Genomic DNA, 14,930 nt, shown 5'->3' on the forward strand with positions numbered 1-14,930 from the left:
AATCATTTATATGATGCACATTAATAATTTTTCATGTTTAAAGTCACTTCAAACAAACATTATACAAAATAAAACGTACTAAAAGTTCTTTATATTTTCTACTGGTATAAAAATCTCCAATAAAATTAAAAGACTCCTAGAAAGCGCGTTTTTTTTTTAAAAAAATATTTCATTGTGCATATTTTCTCAAATTGTTGGTTTTAACTCGGTCTTTCGGAAACAGCCTCCCTACCTTCCAAGGTGGGGGTAAGGTCTGCATACACTTGACCTTCCCGTACCTCACGTTGTGAGATCCAACTGGGTATGTTGTTGTTGTTGTTGGTTTTAACTTGAAATAAAAAAGGATGATTTTGGGAAAGGTGTTTGATTTTTAAAATAAAGTTGAAATTTTTTTTTTTTACCCAATTATATTACTATAACGCAGAATTTCTATCACAAATTATTTTAATAATATATAATTTCTTGGAAGATTAATTTCCTTAAACGCCAAAATGAATTACCTGAAGTTGAATCATATTTACCTTTTTTTAATGTTTAATCTACAGAAAAAGATTATACTTGCCTCTCTACTATTAAAAATAAGTGATATTTTTCTTTTATTATCCTTTTCCAACAAATATATCCCTATAATGATACTTTAAACCTATATTTATCCCTCTCCCGTTAAAACTAGCTATATTTATCGCTCAGCCGTGAAAGCTTTATTTTCAAATTTAAAACGCCATGTCATGTTCTTATTGAACAAAAATCAGCGCCATTATTAACTTACGCCGACCCACTATTTTCGCTTACGCCCAAATCACTAAAACCCAGCTTTAGTTTTTGCATATATATATATATATATATATATATATATATATATATATATATATATATATATATCTTTTAAGAAAAATAAACAATTGTTCTCCTACTAGAGTACTAATTTGTCTTTTGCACTTCTGAAAGGAATGACGTTTCTTCTGCTCAGCATTGACCTGAAAACCGACAAACTGCACATTGAATCTTCCTTTCTCATTCATTCTCTCCATACACTGCATATTCTGCCTGGCTCGAGTCACAGGTATACATGCTATTCTTCTTTTTCTTTTTTCTTCATTCTTTTCAAGTTTCTTAAAGTTGCTTCTTGTTTGATGGAAAACATGAAATTGGTTTTGTTGTTTAGCCCCTCACTTCCAGTCTATTTATTTTATGTATTTCTATCTTTGTTTCCATGGTCCATAATTGGGACTAATGCTTTATTAGTTGGAAAATAACATTGAGCCGTTATCAACTTTTTCTGTTTTTCTTTATAATGGCTTCATTTTCCTTTAATTGAGTGATCAACATACAATTTATTGAACCAAGAAAGCTTGTCGATGTGAAAGTGAAGGTGTTTGTTTTCTTTACGCATAGTCAAGCTTGTGTTTGAGAGTAATTGTTTGGGTTATTGCATACTTTTCATTTCATAGTACTGCAGCTATATGTGTACCTATGGGCGAGTGAGTGAGCATTTGAAGCTTATGAGTTTAGGATTCTAACTTTTAAATTATTGGATTTTAAATTAATAATTTGTATATATTAAATGAATTTATTAAGACAAATCAGTTTTTGGACCAAAGTTACTGGTTTAGAAGATGAGAGTTGCGGAAATGAGGATGTTGCGGTGGATGTGTGGGCATATTAGGAGAGATAAGATTAGGAATGAAGAAATTTGGGACAAGGTGGGAGTGGCCTCCGTGGTGGACAAGATTAGGGAAGTGAGACTGAGATGGTTCGGGCATATGAAGAGGAGATGCGCAGATGCCCCAGTGAGGAGGTGTGAGAGGTTGGCAGTGGTGGGTTTAAGGAGAGGTAGAGGTCGGCCGAGGAACTATTGGGGAGAGGTGTTTAGACATGACATGGCACATCATCAACTTACCAAGGACATGACCTTAGGTAGGAGGATATGGAGGTCGAGGATTAGGATAGAAAGTTAGTAGGTAGTTGAGTGAAGTTATGGGGAAATTTAAGTAGTAAGATTTTGTTTGGGGGAAATAATTTGTTGGAAGAACTTGGTTAATGGGTATTTGGCACAATGTTTTCAAAAAAATAAAAAAAGAAAGAAAGACAAACTACAAGGTTTGGTGGGCTTGAAGAGAAAAGCGTGAAGTGAAGGGCACACAATTTAAGGAAAATGAAGAATTATCAAATATACATAAATTTAGTGCTATAATAACCAAGTTAATTAAAACAGCTAATTTCAGCAACCAGTATATAATAACACTGATATTGATCGAACTCCTTGCAGTTGAGATTGAAAAACTGATCACTTCTTGGTGGAATCACTTTGCACATGATTGTTAACCCCAAGCTCGCATCGTGTCATTGCTTTAAGCGATGAAGTCATGGTTTATAACATTAGATTGGTATTTGAGGTTCATTCTTGAATTAATGAAGTCTAGATATATTAATTAGTTGCATTGTCACGATTACTATGTACTAATCTGTATGCGAGTGTCATCTGATAGTCCATGCCTTAACCAAACTTTAACTTTCATTTTGTGGTTTACGGTTTTCTCTTCTCTCCACATTTAGTTCTTCTGTAGTAGATGTGAGTAAAAGTATATTTAAGGACTAAATATGGTTGAACTTTTAGCATGTCAAAAAGTAAAGGAAGAATCGTAGACTGCTTGACTGATTGATAAATTTGAAGCAAATTGTCTATTGTTGATTATCTCTAGCTTCTTCTCAACTGATTATGGAGTTACGCTTCAAAGCTTAGTTTGATGAAGTTGTTATTCTGTTAATGTGGAATTCAAACTTGTTATGCCTGACGTTCTGAAGTTTCTCAACAGCTTACACCTATTAGGATCGTGCTATTGTTGCTGTTATGGGTTGTGCAGTTTCTAAAAAAAGTAGGGCAAGATCCGTATTAGCAGATCCTGTTGCACTTGCTTCTGAAACGATTTGTAAGTTCTGAAATTTTCCTTAAGAATGAAATTTTCAGGCAATGAGAGTTAGCTTCCTAGTGATAGCACTGCACCCGTTTCTTCTTCTTTTTTTTTTTTTTTTTTTCTTTTCCTTCTTTGATCGATAATCTGAAAAGCTTTACTTGTGCAGTCACTGTTAGTGAAGTAGAAGCGTTGCTTGATCTATACAAGAAATTGAGCTGCTCCATCACCAGAGATGGGCTGATCCATAAGGTATATCATCTGAATACAGAATGGCTATCGGAAAGATAATCTTTTTAATCTTAATTTGTTGTCCCTGCCTTCTGTCCCAAAATTTCAAGCTGGTTTTTTAATAACAGCTGTAACTGATTCACTATGTCTCTTATTACAGGAAGAACTCTTACTGGCACTTTTCAAGAACCATAAGAAGGAAAACCTTTTTGCAGACAGGGTATGTTCTTTCACGAACTGTTGAAACCTCAGGAAAGGGAAGAATTGAAAAGACTAGGGTATGATAGACCAAAAAGAGCGTGTCCATGTCTTAGATTTCTGATTTCTTTATCGGTCTTTTATTCTCCCAGTTATTGGTGCCAAATAAACCGACCAAACTCGGTCGATTTTATTTAGAAAAACAAAATTATAAAAATTAGGATCAAAACGACCGAGTCGGTCGATTTTTCGGTCAGTCTGAATGTTGGTCAGCCGGTTTTTGCCGTGTATTTAGTAGTCACTATCAGTTTTTAGGTCCATTCTGTTACTTGAACCAAAGATGCTCCATTTTAGCAAACTTAAGGGACTAAATATGCTCAGGGTTATATTTAAGGGACCAAAATAGACCTAATCCAATAGATAAGGGACAATTATGGCTAAAAGCTCGTTCTTACTGGTTCAGACTTTAATTAAACCCACCTCATTGTCTGCAGATATTTGCCCTTTTTGATGCCAAGCAGAATGGGCATATTGACTTTGGAGAATTTGTGCAAACATTGAGCATTTTCCATCCAAGGACTCCTGAATCTGAGAAGATTGAATGTGAGGAAAGCAGACGAAGTTAGAATCATTAGGACTTCAAATTGTTGTTTTTTGTATGCTTATAATTAGTACTATTTGTTCTTGGTAAGAGCCTCTAGTTCTTCAAATATTCGGTCTATGTACAATGTTACAAATGTTGACACCTTGTGCTGCAGATGCATTTAAATTATATGATCTTAGGCACACTGGCTACATTGAGCGTGAGGAGGTAATTCTATATACTATTACATTTTCTTGCTTAGTTATCTCAGCTTTTGTCTACACAAGTTGTCGCAGAATTTCTTACCAAAGAGATGTTTCCTAGGGAATCAATTAGGCAATGCCCAATTTTAAGCTTTTTATCATTAACCTATCAAATTTATTTAGTCATTCTATCATATGCTTAAAGCATGATCAGCATTTACTAAACGTCATGTGTCTATACACTCTCAAATTGTTTTTTAGTTTCTTCGTAACATTATGAGCGATTTCGATAAGTACATTCTTGATAGCTAGCTCCGTGTTGTCAGTAAAATATTCCATCATCGGGAAGGGAGAAAATATTTCAATAGAGAGCACACTATTGTTTTGTTATTGGACCAAAAAAAAAAAAATCTGATCTTGATTACTTATCAACTTTTAACATTTTCCTGTGAGGCATCTGAGGTTGAAGAAATTATGAAAATCTGATCTATAACACCAAACAATTGCAGGCATGTATGTATTAGTCAAAATTTTCTCCTCACAGATAGAACTAGTCCAGGACTTCTATGGCGTCCTCTTTCGTTTGCCTTGTTAACTGTCACAAATCGAACATAGCCTTGTAATCCAGCTCACTTATGTGGAAGAGATATTAATGTAAATTTCAATTGCCTTTCCTTTTGGCGAACCTAATGGTATTAACATCTGTTTACTTATATTATGAGCATCGGTTGCAATATCTAAGGGTTGTGTCTTGTGTGACTTTGCTTGAAACTGTATTGCAGTGTACTCATAGCATACCCATGGTTCCATGTGTGTCTTGTAGCTTGTGTTGTTCCACGTTTTGGTTATAGTTTATATTACGCATGCCGTGCTAATATTTCTTTTCTTTTGCCCAATAAACCAGTTGAAGGAGATGGTTGTGGCTCTTCTCGATGAATCTGATCTTCACCTTTCAGATGATGTTGTTGAAGCCATTGTCGACAAGGTCTGGATTTCTATTCTGTTTTTGTTCAGCTTAAGTCTTGTTTTATGGAAGTTAATGCAATTGTTTATGCACTAAATCAATATTCCATTGTGCAGACATTTAAAGAAACAGATGCAAACGGTGATGGTAGGATCGACCAGGAGGAGTGGAGAGAATTTGCTGCTAGAAATCCAACGTTGTTAAGAAACATGACTCTTCCTTATCTAGTGTATGTTTTCAGAACCTACTATACATCAAGATCCTTTTCATACAATTTATTAGTTCATGAAAAAAGTTGTTTGATCAAATGTTTCTCTCCCTTCGCATTAGTGCGCATCATCCGTTTTCATACAATTTATGAGTTCATGAAAACATTAGTAGGATTAGATTCTTATCTCTTAGCTTTAGTGGCACTTGTGCACCCTGTACAGGAAGTTGCTGTTCTCTAAGTGTTTGCATTGAAGTACAGGACTAAGGGTGGCAAAATTAGCCCATGAAAACGTGACCTGCCCATAACCCGCCCATTTATTAGTTTAGCCCATTTTGACCCAACCCATTCAGCCCATCTAAAAATTAGGTTGATATGTAGCCCAAATTTACCCATGATTCCATGAGAAAACTTGTCAAACATTTTCAAAAAGGTACTTTTTTTTTTTTTTGGTTATGTTATATATAGCCATAACAACAACAACTACAACAAAGAAATTATAAAAAATTAAAACTTAGTAAGAATTGGGTGGGTTGGGTTATGACCCACTTTTTAGGCCAATCCATTTCAGCAGAAGTAACTTTCGGGAGGGTCAATGAACCTCACATTTATTAACTCAGCCCATTTTGACCTGCCCAAATTCAGCCTAACCCGCCTATTTGACACCCCTATACAGGACCTTAGTAAATTGATATATGCCAGGTATCAAATATTAAGATCATTTTATGCGCACGCGCACACAAATTTTATGCGCATGACGATGCATCTGATGGAGCTTTTTCAATGCTGTTTGGAAAGGGATGGTCTTCAGATTTACGCTATACTTTCCTGAACCAAGATATGCTGATTTTTAACATAGTTTGTGTGGCAATGGCATGAGTGCATCCGACACTTGAACTCCTTCAGATTGTAACTGCTTCTTTACTTGCCTTTTTCAGAGATGTCAATTTAGCATTTCCAAGCTTTGTCTTGGGCACAGGAGCAGAAGACTCAACACTTACAGGCTCATTGATCTGAAGAATCTTGTCCTCTTAAATGGTGCATTAGCATAGAAGAAAACATCAGTTCTAATGTGGTTGCTATGATTTTCTAATTTCAAAAACATATGAATTCCCTGAAAAATTTGTTCAGCTGCTAATTTTGAACATATTGTACGGACGTGGTTGTGCCAAATGAATATGTGAAGTTTACAAAGATACTATAATTGGAAATTAGTTGCCTTAATCAACTATTGACCAACCAACTTTTTGTCCATAATTGGGATTAACGTTTTATTAGTTGGAAAAAACTATTGACCCTTAACCAACTTTTTGTTTTTCTTTGAAGAGGCTTTGTTTTCCTGTAAAAGAGTGATCACCATACAATATTTTGAACAAAGGAGGCCTATCGATGTCAAAGTGCAGGTGTTTTATTTACGCATAGTCAAGTTTGTGTTTGAGAGTAATTGTTTGGGTTATTGCATACTTTTCCACCTGGTTTGAAGATGGTTGGTCTTCTCCTGGAGGTGTGATATGCTTTGTTTTTGTTTAGATTGTCTTTCTTTAATCACTTGCTCTCCAAATTGAACTCGGACTTGTAATCTGTATCTTTCTGAACTGGGAAATACTGACTTTCACCATGGTTTGTGTTGCAGTGGCCAAACACGAACTCCTGCATATCTTAATTGATTCTTTACGTGCTTTTCCAGAGATGTAAATTTAGCATTTCCGAGCTTTGTCTTGGGCACAGGAGCGGAAGACTCGGAATTTACAGATTATTGATTTGATAAGGGGGAGAATGTACCTCCCACATAAATGGTGCATTAGCATAGAAGAAAACATTTGTTCTGATGTGGTTGCTATAGTTTTCTAATTTCAGAAAACAAATGAACTCTCAGACAAATGTGTGCATCTGCTAATTTTGAACATAGTTTTCTGATGTGGTTGTGCCAACATGGATTTGTGAAGTTTGTAGAGGATACCTGAATAGCTTGCCTCCAATTGTAATCTTAATGTAGGAATTGCACCCTGTAGCCAGTTTTCACCCTGCTATTTTAGTTATATCCAGTTTCTTCAAATGATTTAACTTGTAGCCGGTGTTTGCAAACTTCAGACAAAGAGCTGCCTACTCTTCTTGTTGGTTAACAATGATTCAAGGCGCTGGTAACTATGCGGGGTATCAACATATGTAATGCTCTTTTTGTTCTCAGTGTTTCAGTTATTGTATTTTTGTCTTTTGTTTTCAAGAGTCGTAAGCACATGGTACATCTTCACTTGACATTTATTTTCTTGTTTCTTCTTGTTTTAAGCTTCTTAAGTACTGCTTTCATCCACTTCAACAGTTGAATCGATTTTTTAAGAAATTAAGTAATAGCTGGTATCTAAAAGTTGATTATCATATTTATCTTTTTCAAAAATATAAATTCAATTCTAAAAAAGTATTCAAATTGAAATAAACCCCTGTACTATCATTAGAAAAGGATTAAATATACCTCTCGTTATACTTTCCGTCCAAATATATTTCTATCGTTATACTTTCAGTTTAAATATATCCCGCCACTCCCGGTATAGTTTGGCACAAATTTTGTCTTAATTTTAACGGGGGTACACGTGTCAAGCACATAATTAAATGACCCACCCCAATTTTAAATATCCGATTCCTTTAGAAACCTACCCGTTAATATAACCCATACCCGACCCGGTACTTCCACCTTTCATCTTCTCCAACCTCACCCTTTGCTTTTCTCTCCAGCGACTCATTCCTCCAATTAGCTAGTCAACTTGATCAGATAAAATAAAAGTCACGGGCTTGTGGACTGCAAGCAGAAAAAGAAAAATACTAATTATAGTAACATTACATTGTGATGTCCTAACAACATATTCTCGTCTCTCATGGTTTTGACTGTAAAAAGGAAGCATCAGATGTTTCTCAAATGCATTGGCTGATGAGGACACAATGGATGAGAGAGTACATTACACTAAATTATAAAAGTTTCCAAAACATAGAAAAATTCCTATAACAAAGAGAACACACTCAAACAGTCTAGCTTTCTAAAATTGAAATATACAGTCAAATCTTAGATGGAATATGCCTGAATAATAGGATAAGAAAGTGAAATGCCCAAATAATGGCAATGCATCTCATAACTGTGAATATCTCATCAATAATTCTGTCTTAGGATTGCAAATACACGCCAAACACTAGTGAGCTTAGGCCATCTCCAGCCTTGCACCAAATGCTATTTTGGTGCAAAAAATGGTGTTTTGGAGCTCCAACCTTGCACTATTTTTTACACCATTTTGGTGCATGAATAGTGTTGCACCAAATTTGTGCAACACTATTCATTGCACCATTACTATTCATTAATAATTTATTATTATTTTTTTATTATATAACACTTTTAATTTAACATATTATAAATTTTAATTTTTACATTTAGATTCCTAATATACCTATTTATCTACACCATTACTATTCATTAATATTTTATTATTTTTTTATTATTATATAACACTTTTAATTTAACATATTATAAATTTTAATTTATAATTTTAGATTCCTAATATACCTAATTATTTTTTATGTAATATCTTATAATATTAATTTTACATCTTAATTTTGGAGTGTAAGTTTTATAAATTAATTTTCGTATATATTATTTTATATAAAATTGTAAGTTAATTTTATTATAAGTTATAATTGTATTAAAAAATATAACCATCACAAAAATGAAAAGCGCAAATATAAAATATAATATGTTGTTAATAAATAACACAATGTTCAATAACATAATAATTTCGAATATATAACACAATTATATTTCGCGACGAAACAAGAATCATGTTGAAAAGATGTTGAACGTGCATTCGGAGTTTTGCAATCTCGTTTTGCAATTATTGCAGGGCCGTCGCGTTTTTGGAGAAAGAAGTGCTACATGATATATTAACATCATGTATTATCTTTGCACAACATGATAATCGAGGATGAGCGTGATCTTAATGTACCAATTCAAGATGCTTGGGAAGGTCCAGCTCAACGATGTAGAAATGGTAGTAGATGAAAATTATCGATTTGAACAATTTTTAGCTCGACACAAAAAATTAGGAACAAAGATGCTCATTTTGCACTTCGTAATGCATTAGTAGAGCATTTATGGGAGCAACGTACTAATCATGGAAGTTGAATATTTATGTAGAAATTAAAATAAATTCTACCTTAATGTAATAGTATTTATTTAATTATATTTTATCAATGATTTCACTTTTATTTGAATTATCGATTAATATATATAACGTATAATATTTGCTTACAATTTATATTATTTAAAATTTTATGGTATAAAATAATTTTATATTAAATGATTATATAAAAAGGATTATGAATTACATGGGATGGATATGTAAAAAAGAAAAAGAAAAAAAAAGGATTTTTTTTATGAAATTAAAAATAAAATTTAAGTAAAAGAAAATAATATAATATAAAAGAGAGAGAAGAATATAAAAGGAATATTCTTTTTTGGTGCAAAAAATGGTGCAATGGGTTGGAGATGCCCTAAAGGAATGAGCTGCTAAGAGAAAAGCAAAGGGTGGGATGGAGGAAGATGAAAGGTGGAAGTAAGGGTCGGGGATGGGTTATATTACGGATGGTTTCTAAAGGAATCGGGTATTTAAAATTAGGGGTGATTTATTTAAATTTGAGCTTGACACGTGTCCCTCTATTAAAATTAAAAGCAAAATTGTGCCAAACTATAATGGAAGCTGTATATTTGGATTAACAGTATAACGACAGTGGCGGACCCAGGATTTTCACCAAGCGGGTTCAATATAACAGAATAGAGAGGCAGCAAGGAAAAGCAAAGACATAGGAAAAAGGTTCATTATCATTAACTCTTCTATTCTATTATAGAGTTTTAGTGTAACTGTAGAAAAAATGGCATCATGCTTGAGAACTATTTTATTATGAAAACTTTGTTTTCATTCTACCTATTCCTTCCATTACATGCTTATATTCAGCATCCAAAATCCCAAAATCAATTGAAATTTTCTTCAATTTCAAGTGGTAGGGTTTTTCTCAAGTGAAAAAATAAAAAACAGGCACAATAATTTTATTTATTTGAAAGTACAGAGTAAAGGACAAAGAGGCGAACTTGATCGATGTTTGGTGTTGTGTTGATGAAAGAGCCGAACTTGATGATGAAATTCGCTTTAGCTGAGACTTGAGAGAGACGAGCAGGGGTTTGGGATTGGGGATTTCACTTTTCAATACTTTTTTAGATTGGGATTTGGGTCCTTTTGTTATTTTAAGTTCTATTATATTAGAAATTGAAAAAAATTTGGAAAAGGGAGTAAGAGATGAATGCTGCTCACAGGTTATACTTATAATATTACTTGTGTGGTGAAATTTTAATTTTAAATGACTAAAAGAAAAAAAGATCACTCATTTGTTGTGGATGAGTTTCGAACTCGCGACCACTCAGAAACTTTTGAACCCACTAGCCACTGGGCTGACCATCGCACTTGGTTAAAGTGGAGTCAAAAAATAAATATAGACGTCTATTGTTTCAAAAACTGAATAAATATACATATATATACACTATAATTTTTTGACAAGTGGGTTCATATGAATCCACTTGAGACCATGTGGGTCCGCCCCTGTATAACGATAGGGGTATATTTGGACCGAAAGTATAATGAGGGGTATATTTAACTTTTTTTTGATAGTACAGGGTATATTTGACCCTTTTCCTTTTTTATCAATTCAAATTTGTTGATATTATATAGCCTACTAATATTCTAAAATGTGTCTTTTTGTTCGCTTCCCACTTGATTAACTAATAAATTTAAAATACATGGTGCCTTTCGATTCAAGAAGGTACTTTGGACATCTCAAACTTATATATGATTTCCATCAACATTTAAAATCCTATATATCCTACTGTTAGCTTTAGAACTCAGTTTTGAAAGAGAGAACAAAGTTGTGAATTTATTTCTTCCTTTAACTTTAGGTGTTCCCCTGCAAATTTAACAAACTTTATGTAAAGGCTATAGATTTTACTATCGAATATTCATGATAGATTGAAGAATTCCATTCCATATGATTTTTTTTTTTCATGCATAGGACTAAACTATGAAGATTCCATTTTCTGAAGATGAAATCTTTTACTCCCTCTGTTCCTTTTTAAGTGATTTTCTAACATTTTAAATGTGTTCCAAAATAAGTAATTTTCTTAAGAAATCAAGAAGGTATCAATTTTTTTTGTCTATCTTGAACATTCTCAATAAAAATCCTGCCTCGGCCACTGCCTGCAAGTCATAAAACACAAAATGAACCTATGAAAAGTTTAAATTAGGGAAAAGGATTCACGGGTTATTGCAAATATCCAGTAATTCACATCCATTCATATCTATAAACTATCGATATGAATATCTAAAGAAGCAAAAAGCAACACATATTGCAAATAAGGCTTTAGCAATCTAAGCAACGACAAAGAAGATCTAGCATTCTAAGATCTTTCTCCCCCTAATTCTTCTAGCAAGTTGGAAATCCTTGCGCATGATTATTACACGATTGGCATGAATGGCGCACAAATTTGTGTCTTCAAACAATCCCACAAGAAATGCCTCAGCTGCTATCTGCAAGGCCAAAACAGCATGACTCTGGAAACGCAAATCAGGCTTCAAATCTTGTGCAATTTCACGAACAAGCCTCTCTAAGGAGAGGAGCAAGAAAGCAATATCTTGGGGAATGGCCTCCACTCTACGAACCAAGTCTTTCTGATGAGGCACCAGCTTTCTTTTTTGATCCCTGAGTAGCATTTCCTTTCACTGAGGAATAGGCGCTTGAATATAGCTACTCCCACTAAAAGGCATTTTTCACTCTATATGGTATGGCTACAAATCGAATGAAGAAGTCGGAAGCAGTTCATCGCCTGTGGCAGCTTGCTGATAGTAAGGAGGCCATTCCTCTTTACGGCGGAGATGCTGGAAGGGGTGTTAGCTCTTCGACAGAACCAAGCTTTCCCGCGGCTGAAGAAGAGCCAGGGGATCGATCCGAGAACGAAAGAGCCTTGGATCAACTTGAAATGGCAATTTCTTGGTCAAGAGCCCAATACTCTTTTGGTACTTGCGGATTTCACGAAGAGCAACAGTTTCAGGTCTGTATCTGTGAGACTTCTTAACTCCTCCGGTTGTTGGGGCAGATATACGGGCCGCCTTAGTGGCAAGCTGCTTCCTTGGAATCTTGCCTCCCATGGAATTACATGTTGTTTTCTTAGTACGAGCCATCTAATTTTCTTGAATTTTACTGAAATTGAAGCTTGTTGAAAAGATTGAAATTTTGGAAGAAGAAGGTGAAGAAGCAGCACAGTACATTTTGATTCTGAGAAGACATCTTTTATTGAGAACTCGAGGAAATCTATTACAGATTTTCTATATATGGAATTTAGTTTCTTCATCTGCAAATTTAATTTCATTCCATCTGCTTTTTGGATATTAATATGATACAAGATTTTGTTTAAGGAGTAGACTAAGTACCGAGTAGGGCTGGGCATAAATTACTAGGGGTGGGCGTTCGGTTTTTCGGTTCGGTTTTTTCAAAGTCCGGTTCGGTTTTTCGGTTTCGATTTTTTGAAAGTGGACACCGAACACCGCATCGAATTAGTTCAGTTCGGTTCGGTTCGGTTTCGGTTTTTCTAATTCGGTTTTTTTTTAGCAATTACACATCTCTCCATTTATTTCCATTTTTCCTTCTTGATTGCTTCGAGTTACAGAGGTTTACGCTAGATCAAATGTTTGAAGGTTTGATGACTTTAGAATCCAACCATAGTGATCATCCACACATACAAGATAATATCTTCTATATACAAAATATAATGTATTATACAACGTATAATAAAATCATACGAGGTATATAAAATTTTATATAGTGTATAATCAAATTATGTGAGTTATATCTAATTTATTATAATAGGTGAAATAAATTATATGAATATTATTCTATGTATAACATTTTTATTGTACTATATATAATAAAAATCAACACTCAAATTATTATTATACTTGTGTTCAATATCTGTAGTGTTAAATAACCGAGATTTTATTTTTATGGAACAATGAAAGAAGTTGAGAATAAGGAGGAAGAAGAAAAGGTAAGAAAAACAGTGGAAAAAATCTTAAGAATAAGGAGGAAGTATGAAATTGTATAAAAACGAGTTATACTATGAACAACAAATAGGTATTGGAGTTATTCACGTACAAGGGTTTCCTTATATATAGCAATTTGATTTACTATAAAACACTTAACCTGCCATGTAATGTTTAATAACATTTAGTTGCTAAGAGTATGTAAATATTATAATATTATTGTCTACTTATGTTTTTTTCCCAAAAAAAAAAATTGTATTCATGTAGTAAATTTTCAAAAAAAAAAAAAAAACTTCGGTTTAACCGAAGAACCGGTGAACCAGAACCGAACACCGAAATTGATATTAAAAAAAAAATCGAAACCGAACCGAAAAACCGAATTAATTCGGTTCGGTCCGGTTTTTCGATTTTCGGTGTTTATGCCCACCCCTATAAATTACTGAAAACTGAATTACCGAACTAAATCGAACCAGAAATTTTGATAATTCTTTGGGAGTACAATTTCAGAATTACGATGTTTGGGTTCGATACAAGACATTAGTACCTTTCGGTATTCGTTATATACACATTACCGAATTATTTATTTAAAGGCCATTAATATAAGGGAAAATTTCATAAATGACTACATTATAAGGGTTAAAAATCTGGCATAGCAATATTTTGCTTATTTACAGTTTGTAGCTATTTTTTTGTTTCTTTGTATTCATTTTTTTTGTTTGTATTCAATTTTTGTTTTTATTCGTATTCATGACTAAAATAATTTTTTCTCCTTTGTATTCATGAAATAATTATCTGTATTCGTAAATTGGCTTATTTTATTCCTGAATACAACAAGTAAAAAACTTAATGTATATACACCAATAATTACACAAATGCATCATATTTTTCGATATGTATACAACAAATACTGAAAGCGAAAAAATCGTATACAACATAGATACACCAAAAAATTAACAAAAACAAGCGAAAAATATTGTACACACGATAAATATACAACAAATACAACGAAAAAAATTAATGAATACAATGAATTGTATGCTAAAAAATTAATGAATACAACGAAAAAGAAAGGTGATTTTCGGATACGGTGTATATCCCATCAAATCGGCCGAAGATACGACCGGATGCGATCGTAAAAGCTCGCTTGAGTCGGAGAAAGTCGTGGTGGTCGTAGGGGTTTGTGATTTTGGGAAGGGATTTGACCAATTTGTGGATGGGCGGCAAAAAGCTTGAAGCCACCCATTTACATCAACTTGATCAATTCAATTGATATAAATCAATTAGTAATTAACATGCGTAAAGTGGAAATTGGGCAGTATTAATATAAGTAACCTTGTTGAACCAGATATGGCTGGCAGCATGAATGGCATCTTGATGGGTTGAAAAAGGTCCAGCTGATACCATTTCCTCGGCGGCAGAGCAGATCTTGGTGGTCGGCAACAGAGCTTGGGTGGGGGGGAGGGGAGAGAGAGAGATGGGAGGATTGGGTTGGAAGTGAATAATGTGATGAT

General features: G+C 33.8%; 2 protein-coding genes across 4 annotated transcripts; one reads left to right on the top strand and one right to left on the bottom strand.

The window, feature by feature from the left end:
• Positions 1–874: 874 nt before the first annotated feature.
• On the top strand, positions 875–7,355 carry LOC132043083 (calcineurin B-like protein 7). 3 transcript variants are annotated; one of them, XR_009411661.1, is made up of 10 exons: positions 882–1,063; positions 2,817–2,930; positions 3,082–3,164; positions 3,304–3,363; positions 3,836–3,944; positions 4,100–4,152; positions 5,032–5,112; positions 5,208–5,320; positions 6,238–6,803; positions 6,933–7,355. XR_009411661.1 is itself a non-coding variant. In XM_059433575.1 (9 exons), exons 2-9 carry the CDS (start codon positions 2,852–2,854, stop codon positions 7,057–7,059), a joined length of 651 nt encoding a protein of 216 aa, XP_059289558.1. In that variant the 5' UTR covers positions 875–1,063; positions 2,817–2,851; the 3' UTR covers positions 7,060–7,355. The 3 variants fall into 3 exon arrangements, 2 of the variants coding, with proteins under 2 accessions (XP_059289558.1, XP_059289557.1); XM_059433575.1 differs by lacking the exon at positions 6,238–6,803 and having other exon boundaries at positions 875–1,063; positions 6,987–7,355; XM_059433574.1 differs by having other exon boundaries at positions 6,238–7,355.
• A 4,417-nt stretch (positions 7,356–11,772) lies between these two features.
• LOC132043088 (histone H3.3-like) lies at positions 11,773–12,744 on the bottom strand. Its single transcript, XM_059433580.1, has 2 exons — positions 12,355–12,744; positions 11,773–11,985 (listed from the first exon to the last, which is right to left on the bottom strand). Exons 1-2 carry the CDS (start codon positions 12,559–12,561, stop codon positions 11,773–11,775), a joined length of 420 nt encoding a protein of 139 aa, XP_059289563.1. The 5' UTR covers positions 12,562–12,744.
• Positions 12,745–14,930: the final 2,186 nt, after the last annotated feature.

This window comes from Lycium ferocissimum, unplaced genomic scaffold, assembly GCF_029784015.1.
Source record: "Lycium ferocissimum isolate CSIRO_LF1 unplaced genomic scaffold, AGI_CSIRO_Lferr_CH_V1 ctg2090, whole genome shotgun sequence".
In the NCBI taxonomy this organism is placed as follows: Eukaryota; Viridiplantae; Streptophyta; class Magnoliopsida; order Solanales; family Solanaceae; genus Lycium; species Lycium ferocissimum.

Excerpts from the sequence above, each read along its gene's own strand:
- LOC132043083 (XM_059433574.1), top strand. The coding sequence starts at position 2,852 with ATGGGTTGTGCAGTTTCTAAAAAAAGTAGGGCAAGATCCGTATTAGCA. Across the intron at positions 2,931-3,081 it reads ACTTGCTTCTGAAACGATTT|TCACTGTTAGTGAAGTAGAA; the intron begins GTAAGTTCTGAA and ends TTACTTGTGCAG. Across the intron at positions 4,153-5,031 it reads GCTACATTGAGCGTGAGGAG|TTGAAGGAGATGGTTGTGGC; the intron begins GTAATTCTATAT and ends CCAATAAACCAG.
- LOC132043088 (XM_059433580.1), bottom strand. The coding sequence starts at position 12,561 with ATGGCTCGTACTAAGAAAACAACATGTAATTCCATGGGAGGCAAGATT. Across the intron at positions 11,986-12,354 it reads CCAAGAAATTGCCATTTCAA|AGGCTTGTTCGTGAAATTGC; the intron begins GTTGATCCAAGG and ends CTCTCCTTAGAG.